Genomic DNA, 20,819 nt, shown 5'->3' on the forward strand with positions numbered 1-20,819 from the left:
CAGCTGGCTTTGAATTTGTGATATCTCTGCCTACTGGGTGATGGGATTATAGGCATGTGCCACTACATTGGACTTTATTGCTAATATTCAGGACTTCAGTTCTCTCTGTCAACATTTAGCATCCAGATCTAGTTGGTATAACCAAACCAATACGGTGTATCATTTCCAGCAAGCAGCCAGGGATACGTTCTTTTGTTTGGTCTGTGTGTACAGCCCATCACTGTAGCATAACCCAGAGAGTGTGTGACGATGCCTTGATGAAAGCATCACTTGCCACCTGTCTCAGCCTCATAGGTGAACCATCAGTAGGTCTCTGGAAACTTTTGGTAGAGCCTCAGGAAAAAAGAGTGCCTCTCCATTGGGGCAGCTTCTGTGATACTTGTAAAATACATTTAATACACCAGGAAGGAAAGATCCCATGAGTAAAAACCTGAACTTTCAAAATACAACACAAGCAGAGCACAGCATATTTGCAAACTTAGCACTCTCAAGGCAAGGCGCGAGGATAGGAAATCCAAAAATGTGGCAGTTTGAGTAAAAATGCCCTCCCCCCCCCCTCCCCCCCCCCCCCCCCTCCCCTCCCCCTCCCCTCCCCCTCCCCCCTCCCCCCCTCCCCCCCTCCCCTTCCCCTCCCCCTTCCCCCTCCCCCTCCCATGATGCATAGAGAGTGGCACTATAGGAGGTGTGGCCTTGTTGGAGTAAGTGCTGCTTTTTTGGAGGAGATGTGTCACTAAGGGGTGGGCTTTAAGGTCTCAGATGCTCAAGACATGCCCAGTGTGGCAGTTCTCTTCCTGCTGCCTTTGGATTAGGTGTAGAACTCTCAGCTGCCTCTCCAGCACCATGTCAGCCTACGTGCCGCCATGCTTCCCATCCTGGTGACAATGAACTAGACCTCTGAACCATAAGCCAGGCCCCAATCAGATGTTTTCCTTTATAAGAATTGCCATTTACCTGCTGTCTCTTTACAGCAATAGAAACCCTAAGAAAAAAGTCATGCCCGGTTACACAGTGAGGCCAGCTTGAGCTATATTAGGCCCTGTTTCAGATAGAAAATAATAATTAAATAAATAAAAAAAATTCAGGTCAAGCATAGATCCCTCTGGAAAGCTGGCTGTTTCTGTAGTGCTCATCCTCTCCTTCCCTCACTAGCTGCTCATTGCACTTTGCGTTTCCATGACAACAGTTCCTTGCTTGGGGTTTTCCTCTTTCTTTTATGCCCTCTCCTATTCATGCCCACCAACTTGTTGTGCTGGTCCCTCATATTCATGCATACCAAACTACATATTTTCAGGAAAAGGTACAAATAGAAAGATATTCATTAAAGTAATTAAGACTTGTTGCTTGGCAGGGGGGAGAGGAAGTCGAGCCACAGAAGAATATGGAGACAAATGGACTAAACAAATAAACAAAATAGGGGAAGAGCCCTGCAGAGGCCAATGATGATAATATGCCATAAACGGAGAGTCTGCAGTTATCTAAACTGGACTCCACAGTTGAAATACAACTGGTGAAAGGTAGGGGGGCTGCGAGCAGACTGAAGGGAAACTGCCTAGCGAATGGACTCTCCATTTTACCACCTTAGATATCCATAATCTCTTTCTTAAATTCATATACAATACCAGGCATTTTTCATAGCAGTACAGAACAAACAGGATAACAATGGCATCAGCATATTATTGCCATAAAGTACTTGCTGGGTAGTTCCCATTGTAACTGTGTTCAGTCACACTGTGTGGCGGGGGGGGGGGGGGGGGAGGCGGGGCGCGGGGGGAGAGGATTCCGAAGATTCAAGCTCACCCTCAAAGCCTTCATTGACGACTCCACCAGTGTGTGCTTCTTCTCCACGCTGCGAAACAGTATTTAAGGAAATTTTCCTGAATGACTGGAGCTGGTTTTGAATGTCGTGAAAAGTGGGCCTTTGGTTAGGTTCCTGAGCCCAGCACTGGGACATTAAATTCCACCTGGACATGTGGGTAAAGACCAGAAAGTACATGGTGACAGGGTGTTGTTACTGATCATCCAGGGAAGGGCATGTTGGAGAGCCAGAGTTGTCTCCATCTCCTCATGTCTAATGCAAATGAACAGAGCAAAGATTTGTTTTTTAAGAACAGCTACAATATTAGTGCCTATAACACACAGGACATTTCTTTTCAAAGATTGACATTATCTCAACAGTGATCAATCCAAGTCAAAAGATGTGTAAATGGATGCTTGGAAATGTACACCATCAGGAACCAATACCCTTATAAACTATTGAGAAAACAGAGCTTGGGGCTGAAGAGATGGCTCCGTGGTTAAGAGCACTGTCTGCTCTTCCAAAGGACCCGGGTTCAATTCCCAGCACCCACATGGAAGCTCACACCAGTCTGTAACTCCAGTTCCAAAAGATCTGACAACTTTCACACTAATGCACACAAAATAAAAGTAAATAAACTATTTTTTAAAATAACTTCAGAGAAAGATATAACAAAATCTCAGGTTTACTCCATCTACAGAGATGTGGAAATCAGGTTTGAGTCCAGGGCTCATACACTACAAAGACTGAGTCAAACACAGCTCCCCAGACATTATAGCATTCAGTTGACCAAACTGCCTTTTCCTGAATGACTGGGAGCTAGGGTTCCCAGCAGTGTGGCTGCTGTGTTCATAGTGACAAGTATAGTGATTGAAACAGAATAACAATTTATCAGTCTGCAACTGAAATGAATGGGGTAGGGAGGAACTCTCTCTGTATTGTCTATAATTAGATATTTTTCAGAGTTCCCACCTAAAAGAAGATAATAATGTTACTTAAGAGATCTAGTTCAATTCCCGCATCTTAAACCATCTTTTTAGATAATGGTCACATTTCTCTAGAGCAACTCAGTTTGTCTCATTTCCGGGCTATTCCCACCCTTTCCAGCCTTCCTTCCAAATAGTATCAAGATATCTGCCAGAAAAGAAAGAGGCCTGTTACTGTGCAGTGGCACCACGAGGGACCCTGCAGAGCTGATCTGGAATTCAGTCCGGGGTGACAGGTCTCATCTACGCTGTGCACATCCACACCACAGCTCTGCTGGCTCTTGACCATCTTCCCCCTTGAGCAAGATGCGCTCAGGCTTCTCTATGGTTCTGTCATATGTTGGGTCTGTAGCTGAGTCTCAGGAAAGCGACGCCTACTTCCACCCTGTCCCCCCATGAGGCAACCTGGCTAAATATCTAACTCTTAACAAAGCATTCACACCATATGGGAAGCAAAGACAGCCTGGAAGTATAAACTTGGCTTTCTCTGTCTGACAGGCCATTCTACCTTCTTAACAATGGCCAGTGTCCCTAAAGAGAGGGGGGAGGGGAGTCATTTGCTCAACGCTCCCCATGTCATCCTTGCAAAGGCAAAGGCGGTGGAGTTGTTCCTGGCCTTGATGCTGCCCACAGAACCACTGGAGGCCTGCAGAGGAGGACCCAGCTACCAAATACCTCCACCTCCTGCCTCTGTGTATAAAGTTCTCGTCTTCCCACACCAGCCCAGAGCTTAAACACAAGGAAGCATCTACTCGCTCTTCTATCGAACATGGTAGTGTTTAGCACTGTTACAGGGGCTCAACCTGGTTTTTCATACACCAATAATAAGGAGCTAAAGGACTCTAAGCAGCTCCCTCCGTTATTGATTCTCTAAGCTACGAGCTTTTTTTTAATTTTTGAAAATTATTTTTGAAATTTTCATTCATGAGTGCCATACATAGACTTTGTATATATACAAACATATATACGTATATACATTTTCATCCCTTCCCCCAGCTCTTCCCATGTTCCCTACTCCCTCTTTACAATCTTATAAGCTTTTCTTTTTAAATTATTGCTGTTACACACACACACACACACACACACACACACACACACACACACACACATCTATACACATATGCCTACTAAGTTTATTTATCAGTGCTCATATGTACATGCATTTAGGGCTGACCACTTGAGACTGAAGAGCTCATCCCAGGAAGAGTGGAAGGAAGAGGAAGAAGAAGGAAAAAAGCGAAGGCTGTCACCCCCACGTCTGACACTTAGACTGTCACCCACACACCTGCTCTGCCCTCCAAAGTACTGTCTGTTATTTTATCTTAATTTCTTTACACAGATGTGTTTAATATTTTTATCTAGGAAGGCTTTGCCTTGCATTAAATTTGGTCAGCACTCTTAATCTTCTAGATTAAGATAAGGCAAAACAGAAAAACTCGTCTGCCCCAGTAGGCAGAGACAGATGCAAATTAATGAGAGAGCTGCTACATAAAACCATGACATCTAAAAGAAAAGAATGTAACCCCGAATAGCAATAAACTGGCAAAGGGATGAAATGAAGGGGCTTTTAAGAATTTAATAATCCTAAGAGAGCTTTACTTGGGTCTTTCAAGTAAATTAACAATTACAGCTGTGGCTCAGGGTGGCATCTTACCAAAATGCTCACGTCACTCTTGTAAAGTACAGTATACACCTCTAAAGGCACAGTAAGAAATACCCAAGTGCGTTATATTAGATGTGTTTGCTGTTTCTTGGGTTCACTTAGATTTGTGTGGGATGCTTTTTCTAACTCTAGGAGAGTTCTCTCTACACTTGGGATAATTCACTAGGTTAAGTATTGGGCTTCAAACCCCTCCGCTACTAACGTGGCCCTTTGATCTTCTTTACATCTTTGCTTTTGTTTTGTTTTGCTCCAAAATACCATGAGACTCGTTAGCTCCATCAGAACTACACTTCATGCATATTACAATCCTTGGATTCATGAAGGCATTGAAGTTCAACGGAGGAAAATTGTCATAGCGTCTTTTACTTTTAAGCAGGCAAGTATCTGTAACTCTTTAAATAAGACACATAAAATACAAACTTCAAGACTCCCTCTTTTCATTGTGTCCGATCCCAGAGAGACTTACTTAGAATTTAGGATGAACATTTTTAAGAGTCAAAAATAATATGACTCCACAAGCTGCCAGCAATGCCTCCTACATCTGAGGGTCCCTCCAACAAGTCTGTCACTGCCATGCATCTGTCATGAGGCCCCAGAAAGCTCTTCCTTAGAGCAGATTTCCCTTTGATCCTGTTTCTTCAAAAGAAGGGTGTGGTGGGTGTGCACAGGAAAATCTGGAGAGAACAGTGTTGACTGGGCCTCCTGCTGTCCACCTGAGAATCGAGGAATGCTCTGAATGCCACATTCCAGCAACAGTTAAGGAGAGCAGGGTTCGCAGAGTTCACCTGCCTCAGCAAGCATCCAGGTGCCAGGGTATTAGGTGGTGAGTGGAGGGTGCAACTTGGCTCAGCGCAGACTTTCAGCCTCTAAGCTGGGCCTGTGATCTCAGAGAAGTGCTCCAAATAAAGCTGAGTTCCCCCCTGGGCTCCAAGGAGCGTAGTTAATCTTTACTGTGACAACTTAAGGCCATGGACAGATTGAATGGCATGAAAGCACTATTTCCCCAGTACAGCTTGTTTCCGTGGTGGCTCTTAACTCTGCCCAGGGTTCTGCAGAGTCACGAAGTCAGAAGTATTGCTCACTTTTTTTATGATGTCCAAATTAATTTCAAAACTACCAATGGGAAATCTTGATTTCAAGAAAGTATATTTTTATGAAAAGTAGATCAACACTCAATGGTATTTTGGAGGGTTGTTTGTTGTTCTTTTGCTGGTTTCTCATGGTGCTTTGCTTTGGCCTTTTTCTTTTCTTTTCCTTTCTTTTTACCCTACAGGTCTTTTGCTTGTATATTATGATTCCTGATTTTGTATGTTTATGTGATTTCTGTGTTTGCCTGTGTGTGTGTGTGTGTGTGTGTGTGTGTGTGTGTGTGTGTGTGTGCGCCCCTCTGTGTCTACATGTGCTTCTTACACATTTCTTTGGACCTTTGTTTTTCTGTTTGTTGGTTTATTTGGTCCTATTCTGTGTTGCTTGTTTTTATTTTGTCTTATTTTATTATCACATTTTTAGATGCCTATTTGTTTCTAATAAGAGAAACCAAAAAAGAACTGTTGATTTGGTTGGGTCGGGGGAGCTCAGGATGATCTGGGAGGAGTTGGGAGAAGGGAAACCATAACCAGAATATATCATATAAAAATATATTTTCAATTAAAAGTAAGGAAGAATAGGTCAATAATGTACTCAACTGAGAAATTATTTAAGACAAAAGTACACAAAATGTTATCCTTTCCCTCCACTCCAAATAAGAACATTCTAGTACTTCTTCCTCCTTGAAGTTTTAGTGCCTCTAAACATAGAAAAAATCTGAGATATTTATGTTTTCTATCTCACAACACATCAATTTATATCCATCTCCATCATCCCAAAACAAAATAGCTGAACACAGAAAAACTGTATAATTCAATAATCTATTTTTAAAAGCCTATTCAAAAGTATTGCATATTTATGATAATTTGTTGCCTACCTCTGGTGGAAGGGAAAAAACATTAAAGACAAAATTATAAAAGTAGAAGGAACATTTCGTGTAATTAAAATTCTAGAAGGAATTTCTGAGTGAAGATACAAGTAGGAGATATAAAATAGTGATTAGTTTCCAACTATGTAGTTAAGTTTTATTTAGTATTTGGGCATACTAGTTTTTTTCCTCTATCCCTAAATTACAAGTCTGCTGTAATTTATTTAGGCTAAATATTTTTCCCATCTTCCCCCCAAAACACTCATGAATCAGTTTAAGGCATTGCTATAAAGTGTGAACACGTGCTATCAAGGCTGAGTCAGAAACATGTGGTAATTAATATCCTTTAGCTGGAAGATTGAAATAATGCAGACGCATTCACCAGTACAACATCCAACCAAGGTGCCCAGCTCTTAATCATTCTTTGGCTCAAGTCTAAATAGTCCTCGAAATAACACAGCACAGTCAAGGCGGTGCAACCATGGTGTGCATCCGCATACTGCTAATTCCTTTTGCATTTGTCTGTACCACACAGTTTAGCACTTTATTACGTGCTGGCTGGCCATCTGACTGCTGCCTCTACCATCTCATCCAGAGTGCATTCCAAGATGCACAAGAGCTGTGGCCTTGGCGTAAAGACCTCTGTACACACACACAGAGTCTTTGGTTTGGCAGGGTACGTGCAGTAGCTTATACTTGCTTGTTATTTGTTGTTGTTTTTTCTTTACAAACTTTTCAGGTAAAACACCCCTTGGTTAAAAGTTCCAGGATCTGATATTTATGTTGATATTGTCATGGGAAGTGAATGTGTATGTTCGGCATAGCTGAAAATTTTTCTTCTGTAATTAAGCTCAAATCATTCACATTCGAGATGTTATATTAGAACTTAGTAGTAGTCAGGATCAATTTGACCAAGTTATTGTGTGGTACAGCAGTATTTTTACAGAAGTATAGTTGTGTGTTACTGTGCGTCACAGTAATTTTGTGTTAAGTGTATAAACAAATTACTCTGTGCAATTTTTAGTAATACTATATTCCATCGATCAGTATAAGCTATATCAAAAAGAGAATTGAACTTTTAACTAATATTCCTATGTAATGTCATATTTTAAGATACAAATAATATCCAAATAAATAATATCCAAATAATGACTCTCAAAGTAAAATGAAGTAAATACACACACACACACACACACACAGAGAGAGAGAGAGAGAGAGAGAGAGAGATCATATTATTTGAATTTACTTACTATGACTACAAATATATTCTACTCTCCAAATTTTTGTGCTGAAGTAAAATACAGCATGCATACATAAAAACAAAGCCATAATGTATTGAGTAAATTAAATCTCACCCTCAGTTTATATTTTATGTGGGATGTGCAAATATATAAATCCCAGGTTTTCTTTTAACAAACCCATACCAGGGAGCCCTAAGACTGCACATGTTTCTGTTTTGGGGGGCGCTTATGTTAACATAATTAACTTACAGATCATCAGGACAATTTCTCGGTGGCTCCAGTCTCCCTCCTGCTTGCACATAGTTTAAAACATCAAGGTTGGAATGCGCTGGATAAGGTTGATGACCAAGAGTTAAAATCTCCCAAACCAAAATTCCAAAAGACCTAGGATGTTAAAGGGCTCTCTTTAATTATATTTATTACAAACATCCGGTTTACAGTAGCTTCTCCAACATCATTATTCCCGGGGCTACGGAGTCCACTTTGTGATTGGCATTACTGGCCTTATAAAAAGCAAATAGGAGACTTAAAAGGAGGTTTGATATTAAGAAAAAGTAGAACAAGACACTGAACGAGCCACATTTCGAAGATGATAGAAAGGCTCGGAGGGGGGAGGGGCGCACACACAAAGACCCAGACATACATGCAGCCACAGGCTCACATGTGCACAGAGACACAAGCACACAAGAGCACATGTAGACATACATGCAGGTGGGCAAGAGAGCTCGTCACCATGTCCTTCCCCCAACCCTGAATATGAAGAGGATAAAATGATGGCAAATGTGGGGAAGAAAGTCATAAGTGGAAATGGGCTGCTGAGGGTGACATTTCTCCTGTACAGTTTTCCTTATGCCTTAAGCAGCTTAAAATTCACTGAACAAATCTACGAAGTTTTAGCAGCACAATTCAAAAGTTGGGAATCAACAAACAAAAGGCAAATAGTCAAAAGACCAAACTTTCTCTCAATGTCCTCCATATTTTCCTGATCCATGACTTCAAGTCAAGTGATGAGACGTCCCTCATAGCACGTATCCGGGCACATTCATGAACATTATTTATAAATACCATTTCTACTAGCTGCAAATATGTGCAGCTTTGGTGAATAGCAAAATGCTTGAAATAAATGCGTTCATTTCATGTACAATTTTAAGATAAATGATGAATAAATTATTTCCTCAACCACAGCCTCAGGTGAGTTACTACACCTCCCTGCACACACATATCTTACACACACACACACACACACACAGGAGAGAGAGAGCGAGAGAGAGAGAGAGAGAGAGAGAGAGAGAGAGAGAGAATAACAAGTAAAAACAAGAGCAAACTTAGACAACCTGACAATCAACAGTTTCCCTGCTTTCTCTGTATCCTGCCTAGCTTACCATACGTCAGACTGAGAAGTGAAGATTCCATCCATCAAGTTTTCTGGAGCCATCCACCGAACAGGAAGCAGGCCTTCCCCTCTCTTTCTATAATAGTCATTTTTATAGATTTCCCTTGCCAGTCCAAAGTCACCAATCTTGACAACCCGGGGACTGGTATAGTCGTTGACAGACACAAGGCAATTCCGAGCTGCCAGATCCCTGTAGTAGAAGTTACATTTGATAATGACAAACAGCAGAAGGTCTGGAAAGAAGAGAGAAGTCTGATGACTGAGACTGACTGACAGTTTGGCGGGATCCAGGATCTTTAGGAAACAGACCTCTGGGAGTGTCTGTGAGGGAGTTTCCATATTAGGTTAGTGGAGGTGGGAGAACCCCCTTCTCCCCTGCTCATAGTGGGCAGCTACAGCATAGAGTCCCAGATTAAGTAAAAAGGAGGAAGGCAGCTAAGCAGCAGCATTCGTCCCTCCCCCCCCCCCCACGCTCCCTGTGACACACCAGCTGCTGTGACAGCCCCACCATGATGGACCGATCCCTGTCTTCTTTAAGTTACACCTGTTGGAGATGACGTTTCTCATAGCAACGAGAAAAGTATGGTTGTCATGTGACCATCCAATAACCTAGTATCCAGGGTATCATAGCACCTGTGAATGAAGTGCATTTGCTCCAAGTAGACGCAGCCTTTTGAAATATCTACACACAGCTCTACAAGGTCAGCCAAGGTGAGTAGAGGGCCTTGAAGCTGTAAAGAGATGAAGAAAACATTATAAGGACTTTCCACCTGGCACAAAATGCATACACATATGTATGAATACATACAAATACATATGTCCATGAGTGCATACACTTGGATGTGATGTTCTAAAGGAATTTTGTTATGGTTACAAGAACTCAAGAGGAAACCATGAAAAAAAAATACATGGTAGCAAGCTATATTTGTAAATTCGAAATCTAGTTCTGGCCATCTATCATGTGAATTTTCTCATTAGTATGGAAAGTATGTAAAAATGGGCACAGTATGACAGACTTTTCAAGATTCAGAATAAGAAATATGACATTGCTAACATACAATAAACACTTAGTAGATAAATGGTATCAGATCTCATGGTAGTAGCAATAATCTATTAAAAATAATAAACCACGCTAGCTAGGTTAATGATTGGTTTAATGGCTTTTGGTTATGTTTGTCAGGCTTGCTCTACATTGGAGGCAGCCTCCAGTGTAAATTGTTAGCAACACTATCTTCCCAGGTTATGTGTTCATCTATAAGAGCCAGCACAAATATAGATGAGCTTATACTCATTGCAAGGAATTCTAGGGGGGGGGGGGAGAAAGCCAGCCAGATTTTTTTATTAGTAGCATATGGAGAAAATTCAAAGTTCCTGCCTGGAGGCCATAGTCATACACTGAGCCTTTCCACATCCCTGCAATTACCTTGGTCCAAGCCTTTATCGTCCCTAATCTGATGCATCCAAAGACTTCCCATGTGTCCAGCCTCTTGTCTTTTCATTAGCTCCCTTGTTTCGCCTCACTTCCTGTAGAACCCATTATCAGATGTTGGGCACAGCCTCATGGCAGCCCCGGGCTGCTTCAGACTCTGTGTGTGCCCATGAATTTCCCCCTTTGGTTCTCTTCCCAGAAGCTGCATTTCAGTTTTTCTGGACCATTTTCCCTTTTAAATCTGCTCTGTGTTTTTCAAGCCTCCTCTTTTTCCCATGCTCTTCTTTCCTCACTAGAATAGACCCTCGTTCTTGAGATTGCCCACATCCTTCGCTGAGCATCTCAAATGACTCCCGAGCCCATATAATCTTACAAGTGGCCAGTTACTCATGCAAAGGTGCTGCCAAGTGCTGCCCCACTGCTCTGATCACGACATAAAAGCAGAGGTTGCTTTCATATTCTAGGACAGAATACCACCATGGCCATATGCATCTCTACATGGCTCATTCACCGGGCTCTGACCCACTGTTTATTAGGATTACAAAAACTTAAGAGGAAAATATACAGATACAATATCTGTAGATTTGAAACAGAGTTCTGCTACTAATAATATATATCATTGTACAGTCTTCCAAGATTGAAAATAAGATATGCAACATACCTTACGTATAACAAGTACTGAATAATATCCCTTCCACATCAAGTCCTCTAAATACCTATGTCATGGCCAGTGTCTGGACATCCTGAGTGGCTGACTAGCTGTTGTCTGGACAGAACCCTACTTTGCTATGGGCAAACCCCACTTTACTTGCAAGCACTTTATGACTCTCAAACTTAATGCTGGTGACTGGCACCTTTCTGATAAGACTCCCATGACACTGCCTACATGCCTGCCTGAATTTCTAACCATGTCTATTACATCTTCTAACATGCTGGGGACACCACTATCACCCCGTATTTGGCCTCTTTAACATTAGGTGTTGCAACCGTCGCCTGCCACTTGTTGTGCCTTGCTAAACTTTCTAGTCGAATTAAAGCTTGATCAAGGTCTATCCTGAAAATGTCAATCACGCAGTGGAAAAGCACTTGTTACTATTATATCTCCTGCCTCATTTTTGTCCCAAACAGGTAGGCTCTTTTGTCCCCCAGGTAGGTCAACTCTCCCCAGCTGGAGATCTCTCTCCTTCCTACATGGCCCAGCAATGTATTCTCTTATCCACTCTGGTTGCTCTTTCTCTTTTTCCCATAATTACATGAAAGGCATAGAAAGACACAGGCACTGTATAATTAAGGCTACCTGCAGGAATTTTGAAATGTTCCATATGCTGTTTATTAGTAAAATGCCATGTGACAAATTCCTTTAGAGCAAAAGCCACAGGCTCCCCTGTTCCACCACTACAACCACTGGAGGTGCGGCAACCAATGGAGAGTGGGGGAAAGTTCTCTCCCATGTGTGATGCTGGGAGCAGTGGGGCAGGTATGTGAGGAAGTCTGTGTTAAAGTCTCTTCCACGTTAGGAATTGAATAGATTTCCCTTCAAACTGAAAAGTCAATGTGCATCTGTATAAGCAGAGTATTCGAGAAAACAGGTCAGAACCAAAAGACATGCGCAGACCCTGAAGTGCATCTGAGATAGTTCATAGCCTCCTGGGTTTTGCCCTATTCACCTTGCTATAGGCTTTGCTGAGCCATACAGTGCTTAATTTGATTAAGAGAAGAAAACAAGTATTTTTAAATCTACTATTTTAAACTTGAGTGTGTTGCCTCTTGCCTGCTTATCTGAGGTATAAAGTAGGATCCTGCAGGAAGGTGACTTCCAGCCTTTTGTCCAGAAAGCCAGAGTATTTCCAGGATGCACCCTGTGCCAGGCACTGGGAACAGAAGGATGGGTGGCCTGGAAGCACACTGGGAGGGCTGAACTGTAGAGCAGAGGCTGCAGGGTTGGATATCTGGGTGAGGGTCTGCACCAGATGGAGCTCCTAGAGCCGAAAGGGGAGGCGGACACATGTCCTCATCCCTAACCCAAACGCCGTCTTCAATCAATAACTGTTTGAAAATGAAACTCTCCTTTGCTCCAAGGAGGACTCACTGGGGAAGCAAAGTGCTCTTAAGGGCAGGCTGCACCGCGCGCAGCAGTTGAAGGCAACAAAATAGACATCTCCTGGGGTTAGAACAGCATCTTTGGGGGTTCCTGATCTCATAATGTCTTCTAAGGCTTAAAAAAAATATTATCTTAATTTTATTTTTTTTTATATATTTTTATCTCTTTTTACCCTGCAGATTATTTGCACATAGTATTATTATGGGATTGCTGAATGTGTAAACAAGTGGATCTCTGATTCTTGCACCTTTTTTGTCAGAGGAGGGCTCTTTTCCTTTGGTTTGGTTTGTCCAATTCTGACCTGCTAATTTTTATTTTATCATTATATTATATTTATGTTATATTCCTTTAGAAGACTGTTTGCTTTCTAATGAGAGACAGGAAGGAGGTGGATTTGAGGAAGAGGAGGTCAGGAGGAGCTGGGAGAAATAGAGGGAGGGGAAACCATAATCAGGATATACTATATGAGGGGGAAAAAAAAATCTACTTTCAATAAAAGAAAAAAAAAAGTCAAACATTTGTTTTAATCCAACTAGCTCTGGTCCCTGAAGAATAAGCGCAGCCTATCAAGATCAAGGTCAGCAGATCCATTCAACTGCAAAACTTAGTAGACTTCAAGACTGGAAATAAAATTTGGGATAGACAGAGTAGATAAAAGTAAGACATACAGATTTCTAGTTCCATGTAATCCTTATCTTTTTTTTTTGGTTTTGTTTTGTTTTGTTTTTTGTTTTTAGCTGTCCTGGACTCTCTTTGTGGACGAGGCTGGCCTCGAACTCACAGCTATCCACCTGCCTCTGCCTCCTGAGTGCTGGGATCAAAGGCATGCGACACCACGCCCAGCCTGAGGTCCGTTTTCTTTCTCAGTACTAAAACCAGGCACAAATATTAACTCCGGGTTCTAACTACCCCTATCCAACCTAAGGAAAGCATGCACTGTTTTTCCACAGCCGCCTTCACAGCTTCTCCCACCAGCAAAACAAAGCTACTGTACAGTTGAACTTGAAGAAAACCAATAGGAAATTCTAGTGCTTTGCTTTAGAAAGCCAGCCCCGCAGACGTCACCACCTACCGTCGTCCCCCGGGCTTTGCGCAGATAGCTTAGAAGGTCTCCTCCTTCCATCAGTTCCAGAATAATGTACTGGGGCTCACTCAGCAGACAGACGCCCAGCTGCTTCAGAATGTTGGGATGATTAAACTTGCTGAAAGGTGAAAAGGACATAAGCTGGATGACGTGATAGTGACCGCAGTCCCAGCTGGAGTCCCCATGGAGCAGAGTAGTGTTTTTATCGAAAGACCGAAGACGAAGAAGGAAAGAGTGAAAAGAGCCCTCACTGACTTCCTCTAGCAAGGGAAACTTCTTGCTTAAGTCCTGGCTTGTGCGCTTGTCTTAAGGAGGGAACACGGCAACCCCTAGTGGCCAGTACATCTGAGTAGAACAGGAGGGGTTTTAGGAGAAATAATGTTTCTCATTATAGGGATTTTAAGACAGGGAAAGAAAGAAAAATTTGACTAATAGCTTTCTTCAGCAGATATTTGAAAGCATGCCTGTGTCATCACAATTATGTCAATATCCTCTCCCTTTCAGGAAAATAACTCAGGTCTTCGGGTTCGGGCTTCATTAGTTTGTGAAGGCATCAGAGTGAATAAGCCCCAACCTAGTTAGAAGACCCAGCTTGACCTCCCATGAGCCTCTGCCTGCCGCTTCTGCTTAAGATGTCCTTGAGCAGTTCTCATGACTGCTGCTGACCAGAACCTTGCCAACCCTTTCCTAGGCAAGAGGTAGTCTTGCTAACACCAGAACACATAAAAGAAACATTCTTCCTGGGTCTGTTTGACCAATTATTCCTCACTGAGAATAAGCACATTTTAAAAGCAAAAGAGCCTCAGAATTTGCTTGCAGAATATGCTCCTTGTTGAAGATAAGAGATGGGAGGACCTTTTGCCTAGGAACTGCCTACTCAGGCTCCCAAGAATGGCATCTATAGAATATTTGATGCTACAGATTATTTTCTTTTAACGCTTTTGCCCACGTTTATTTTCAGGATGATCCGGCATTATCAGGTTATTTGGTGCGTTAAAAATCCAACACAGGGAAATGAAAGCTCTCTATGCACACCAGTTAGAGAAAATAACTGCACAAGAAACATTACTACCTCATCAGGTGTGCCTCCTTCAGGAATTCAATCTTCTCTTGGTCCGTAGAGCCCTTTTTCAAGGTCTGTGAGAAACAGAGGCAAGGCAGAAATCAGACGCTGGGAGCCCAGAGGATTAGTGGGGACAGTGTCTTGCTTTGTTTTTGTCTTCTCTGTGGTTTTGTTTTGTTTTCCAATATCTACTCTGGTATCTGGAACTAAGTCACAGATATAGCATGTGCGTACGATCTGTAAATCCCCCACTGGTGCTGTGTGTGCTCTCTAAAACTGCCATTATCGCTACTATCCAATCAAGGGTCTCTCAGTCTGCCAGATGAGGAACTGAAATATGGAATGGTATTTACTTTGTGCTTTTTAATTAGTCTATTGTTTATTTTATGTGTATGGTTCTCTGCCTGCATGTATGTTGGTACACCACGCATGCACAGTCCCTGTAGAGGCCAGCAGAGACTGTTTGGATGCTCTGGGACAAGAGATACAGATGGGTGTGGGCTGCCTTATGAGTTCTGGGTATCAAAATTCAATCTTCTGGAAGAGTGGCCAGTGTTCTTAATGGTTGAGCCCTTTTTCCTTATATAAAAACATAGGAAAAAGTTTAAAGACACAGTAATTTGGGCATTCAGTGGGTCGGGTTTTCTTCTCAGCATCTACTTTCCAGCTTTACTTGCAATCACTCCCCAGTTCCTTCCTTTTTTTATGGGAGTGTTGCCCATTTCTAGTCTATAGATGTAAGTTAATCATGAAAATCTATTCCAAAGCCCTCCAATGTCTTTGCCGTAAGCCACACGTCTCAGTCCCAGACAACAAACAAAATAGAAAAACAGGTGAGGTAGAGAAGGTTATAGAAAACTTTCTCCTTCTGCACAATCCATGAAACCATCCTAACTCTTCTCCTTAGTCTTAGTGAGAAGGGGATGCCTACCTAGTTGATGGCACTTTACTGGCATTATGAGGCAATGAGCAAAAATAAAGTCAAAAGGATTTCAAAAATAGCAACTCTCCCCCCTGGCACAAGTGCACCTAGGCCACCACTCATCTCAGCATGTGAGAAAATAGGTAGGTAGATAGATAGATAGATAGATAGATAGATAGATAGACAGACAGACAGATGTTTGACAGGCTCAGGCTAGAGGAAGTTAAAGGACTTTTCAAGTCTATCACTTGGAAATGAAAAGAATTTTACCAACATAGTTTGGCCATTCTTAAAGCAGAAATCTCCACTAAGTAGTAACCAAGGTATTGTTTAATTTGCTCAGTCCTCTATCAAAAAGAAATGTTACAAAAATATGAGAGCATATGCTGTATTTCTTTAACATGCATCAAATGCATGATGGGAACCACAGCCTTTGTGTGCATGTACAGTCTGTCACTTACGTCTGCATCTGCCTCTGTGTTCTGTCACCTATTCTATACAGCACAGAGTCTGAAACCAGCCTCTATGTTTTGAAGTGGTTGGAAAAAATCAGAAAGAGAATACTATTTCACGACATAGGAAACTCAGATTTCAATGGTTATGAGTAAAGTTTTGTGGAAATGTTCATTTGTTTTCATGTCTACTAAAGCTTTTTGAGGTGCACGGGCAAAACTCAACAGTTACAACAGAGACCACATGGGCAGCGAGTTTGAGAAAGTGTTGAGACAGTATCGCACGAAGCTCAGGCTGGCCTCCACATCTGTGTGTAGCCAAGCATGACCTTGAACTTCTAATTCTCCTGCTTCTTCCTACACAGTGTTGGGAACGTGAGCAGGCACAGCACAGCTTGTTTTATGCAGTGCTGAGGATCAGGCCCAGGGCTTTTTAAGTACTAGGCAAGGACTCTATAAAGTGAGCTATTATCTCTAGGCCCCTCTTGGGAAATAAAACTCTGCCCACTCTTAATTAAACAGTAGCATTAGTAGGAACATAAACCCTGGCAATATTCTCCTTTTAAAAGCCTATGGAAGAAATAGGGGAAACAATGACCGGCTTTTATAGCTAACGACGTCTATATTCTGCCAGTCTTCTTTAAATTGTATCTGATTTTTTAAAAATGTTTATTTATTTTATTTTATATGTGTGAGTGGTTTGCCCTGCACGTATGTATGTGTGCCACGTGTGTGCTTGGTCCCACTGGAAGTCAAAAGAGATCACTGGGATCCCCTAGAACTGGAGCCACAGATGAATGCTTATGAACCAGCATGTGGGTGCTGGGAAAGAGACCCAGGCCCTCTGCAAGAACAAAAGCATTCTTAACCACCAAGCCAACCCTCCAGCCCCAATTTATCTTAACTTTTAGCTTCCATACTATTTATACATAACTTTGCTACACAACGTGACGTTCTGATTTGTATCTCTATCAGATAATGGCCAAATCCAGGATACTAGCTTATTCATTACCTTAAACTTTTGTCATTTCTTGATTAACAAGTAGACTGAAATTCTCTGAATTGAGGCAGGTATAATGTATCTCATTAACTGTACCAGAAGCCTTCCTTTCACCCAACAGCACTGAACGTTTATGTAGTCGTGTCCGCGGCAGGGCTCAGGGATGCATACTACCTTCACTGCCACCTTGAGTTCCCCACTTCCCACTCCTAGGATGTCCACGGCTGTGCCTTCATACACTTCTCCAAAAGCTCCACTTCCCAGCAAAAGACGCAGGCTCAGTTTTTCCCGAGGGAAGGCAGGAAGTCTTTCAATCTCTTCTTGGGTTGGAAGAGTACTGTAAAACAGCCGTATGTCTGTTTTTCCCTCAGTACTTTAGGCTTATTCATTTTATTTGAAAGAACAGTCATAGGGGAGGGGAATAAGGGGAAAATGGGAGGGAGGGAAGAATGGGAGGATACAAGGGATGGGATAACCATTGAGATGTAACAAGAATAAATTAATAAAAAATTTAAAAAAAAAAGAAATTGGGCAATCTCAGTGCTTGGCAGCAACTGTGCATTCTAATACAGTCATGAGGAATCCTGTGTTCCTACACTTTCCTAATCCATCATCTTTTTTTTTTTTTTAAGATTTATTATGAATACATTGCTCTGCCTACTTATACCCCCCACAGACCAGAAGAGGGCATCAGATCACATTACAGATGTTTGTGAGCCACCATGCGGTTGCTGGGAATTGAACTCAGGACCTCTGGAAGAGCAGTCAGTGCCCTTAACCACTGAGCCATCTCTCCAGCCCTAATCCATCATCTTTTACGCAAAGTGTATCGCTTCACTTCTAGACACCATCATTTCGATTGTAATGTGAAGGTGGAGACTGCCCCAAGGCTTCTATTGCAGCTGCTCCTATCAAAACGAAGAGTTATGACATTCTCTGGGTCGCAGATCCGTGTAAAAGCTACAGCAGATGAAGAAAATAGCAACAGAGGCAGCTGGGCCCCAAGGCAGTCACTTCAACTGTCTCACATACCTGCTCCCAGGCCAAACAGGATTTACTATGACCAAAAAGCCAACTCCTCCACAACCACACTAGCCTTCAAAAGGCCAGTCTTCGCCTAGAAATACTGTGGTGTTGGTACTTAATCTAAATTAAGTACACTTTGAGTGTTTTAGCATGAGTCTTTTTTTTTTTTTAATGATTTATTTATTTTTATTTTATGTGCATTGATTGGCATTTTGCCTGCATGTATGCAGGTGTGATAGTGTCATATTCCCTGGAGTTGGAGTTGCAGACAATTGTGAGCTGCCAGGTGGGTGCTGGGAGTTGAACCCTGGTCCTCTGAAAGAGCAGCCAATGTTCTTAACTACTGAGCCATCGCTCCAGCCCCAACAAGAATTATAAATATCAGATACACAGTGTTTTCTAAAAGAACAAAAACATCTCTGAAGAGCTGGTTTGGTTCATGTCTGTATCTATTTTAAATCCTGTTTTGTAAGAGTTCAGCAAGCAAGACCTATGACCAGAGGATTCTTTTTAAAGAGAGCATGACATAGTGTCTCATGCAAAGAAATACTTATTTTCGTTAATTACAATGATAATGAAAGTTTTAAACTCATCTGTCTTAAAGAGACACTGTAGGCGATAATCGTACAGCTTCCCCAATGGAATAATAGTAAGATATACACATGACCTTTAGAATTTTCTTCCTTTTCAGTCACTATTGCCACTTCAATTAGCTACATTACCCTTCACTCTTTTCAAAGTGGTGCATTTCTCCTTTTTAAGTTTGTGTTTTAATCCCGTGACTGAATAATGAAAGGCAATGAATCTATCTGTACTTTCCCTATAGGATAACACAAACGTCACACTTGTCCCAAGCCACGTTTGAGACTAGAAGCAAACATCACTGACAGTGACACCCGAAGTGACGTCACTGGGAAATGGGGCGGGGGGGAGGGGACATGCAGACACCCTTGTTACTGGGCCCACACTCGGACTATGTGATCCAAGAAAGTGGCCTGGGTCACATACTGTACTGCATAGCAGGCATTGGCCAGGCCCACTCCAGCTGCCAGTCCTCGCAGCTCAGCCAACTCTTTGTCGTTGTCGTCGTTGTCGTCGTCGTCGTTGTTGTTGTTGAGAACTGAGAGCCCGTTCTTGGAAGCTTTGCGATTTCTCAAGCTTCTATGCCAGACTATAAGGAAAACAGACAATTTACTAAGTAAACTATTGTCTCTTCTCCTTAATAAATGTTAATGTGTTTTAAATACGCATGTGTGTGAACACTGTTGACAGAATAACAGCTTGGTTTAAAAATATTCCCGTAATAATTTTTTAATTAAATCTGAGTAAAAGTCCATATAAAAACCACACTAAGTCATACACTTTTAATCATCAAGTTTACTATATTTCTTACTGCTACATCCAAATTTTGAAGTATCTAATTAGAGTGCACTTCTCAAAATTACCTGTAAGCTAGGACCAAACTAAATTCACAAACTTGCAAAATATTATTAGTGAAACAAACCTGTGCACCCAAACATTTCCACCATACTGTAACAGACCTGAGAAAACACTTCTGACACAATGGCACAGTTAAAATGTTTCCATTGATACATTTCTCAGCCTTTTGGCTAAGATCAAGTGGAAACAGTTTCAATGTGATGTATAAGGCACGTCAGAGCTGGGACAATGACTCAGTGGGCAAAGTGCTTACCTCACACACAAGCATGAGGACCCATGTATGTAGCACATACTTATAACCCTAGTGTTAAGGGTAGAGGTCAGAGACAGGAGAGCTTGGGGACTTGATGGCCAGCCAGCCTAGCTGACCAGTGAGCTCTAGGCTCAGTGGCAGATTATCTCAAAAATCAATCAATAAATAAAGTAGATAGGGATAGAAAAATACTTCCAACATCAGCCCCTGGCCTCCACACATATATGCACATGCACACACATATACACACACATACACACACAGCTGTACAATACTTAGATTCTGGAACTAAAAGTTAAAATCTTAGAACTCCCTTGAAATGTTTAGCTTCTCCAGAGCTGAAGAAGTTCTACACATTCCCTGGGTGGCCTCCTTGACATGAAAGTTCGGCTGTATTCAAAGTTTTCTCTAACCCCTTTCACTGCAACACAGAGACAGAACTATATACAAAAGAATATATATATATATATATATATATATATATATATATATATATATATATATATATATGTTGTTCATGTAGAAAATTGCTACAATAAGCAACAGCATTGGTCCTGCCTGCTTGTAGAATCATGAGTGATTTGCATTCCCCCCCACCCTCCTGTTCACATCATTCACAGTTTTTATAATGATTAAACACTCTTTTAAAAGATTAAAATGCAATCATGTCAATAAGATCACCTATTCGTGATGCATATTGGTACAAGGATCAAAATCATCAAAAATGCTTTGGAAATGATTATTAAAATGTGATCACTTGTGGGGCTAGAGAGATGGCTCAGAGGTTAAGAGCACTGTCTGTTCTTCCAAAGGTCTTGAGTTCAATTCCCAGCACCCATGTAGCTCATAACCATCTATAATGTAATCTGGGCCCTCTTCTGGTAAGAGTACTGTATAAATAATAAATAAATCTTTTTTTTTAATGTGAACACTTGCCTGGGTCCGCACCTGTCATCTGAGGACTTGGGAGGCTGAGGCAGCAGGAGCATAGAGTCCAGATCAGCCTGCTCTACTACA

At 41.8% G+C, this 20,819-nt stretch overlaps 1 protein-coding gene across 2 annotated transcripts in view; it reads right to left on the reverse strand.

Annotated features, from left to right (window-relative positions):
- Nucleotides 1-20,819, reverse strand: part of Ros1 (ROS proto-oncogene 1, receptor tyrosine kinase) — a 118,065-nt gene that overhangs the window by 5,220 nt on the left and 92,026 nt on the right. For both annotated transcript variants that reach the window (XM_051164260.1, XM_051164261.1), the window contains exons 36-43: nt 19,118-19,280; nt 17,258-17,420; nt 14,719-14,783; nt 13,635-13,764; nt 9,666-9,763; nt 9,022-9,222; nt 7,889-8,023; nt 1,798-1,961 (exon numbers count right to left, since the gene is read on the reverse strand). In XM_051164260.1, the coding sequence (XP_051020217.1) occupies nt 1,798-1,961; nt 7,889-8,023; nt 9,022-9,222; nt 9,666-9,763; nt 13,635-13,764; nt 14,719-14,783; nt 17,258-17,420; nt 19,118-19,280 (1,119 nt within the window). The remainder of the gene's footprint in view (nt 1-1,797; nt 1,962-7,888; nt 8,024-9,021; nt 9,223-9,665; nt 9,764-13,634; nt 13,765-14,718; nt 14,784-17,257; nt 17,421-19,117; nt 19,281-20,819) is intronic.

The sequence above is a fragment of the Acomys russatus genome, chromosome 21 (assembly GCF_903995435.1).
Source record: "Acomys russatus chromosome 21, mAcoRus1.1, whole genome shotgun sequence".
NCBI classification, from domain to species: Eukaryota; Metazoa; Chordata; class Mammalia; order Rodentia; family Muridae; genus Acomys; species Acomys russatus.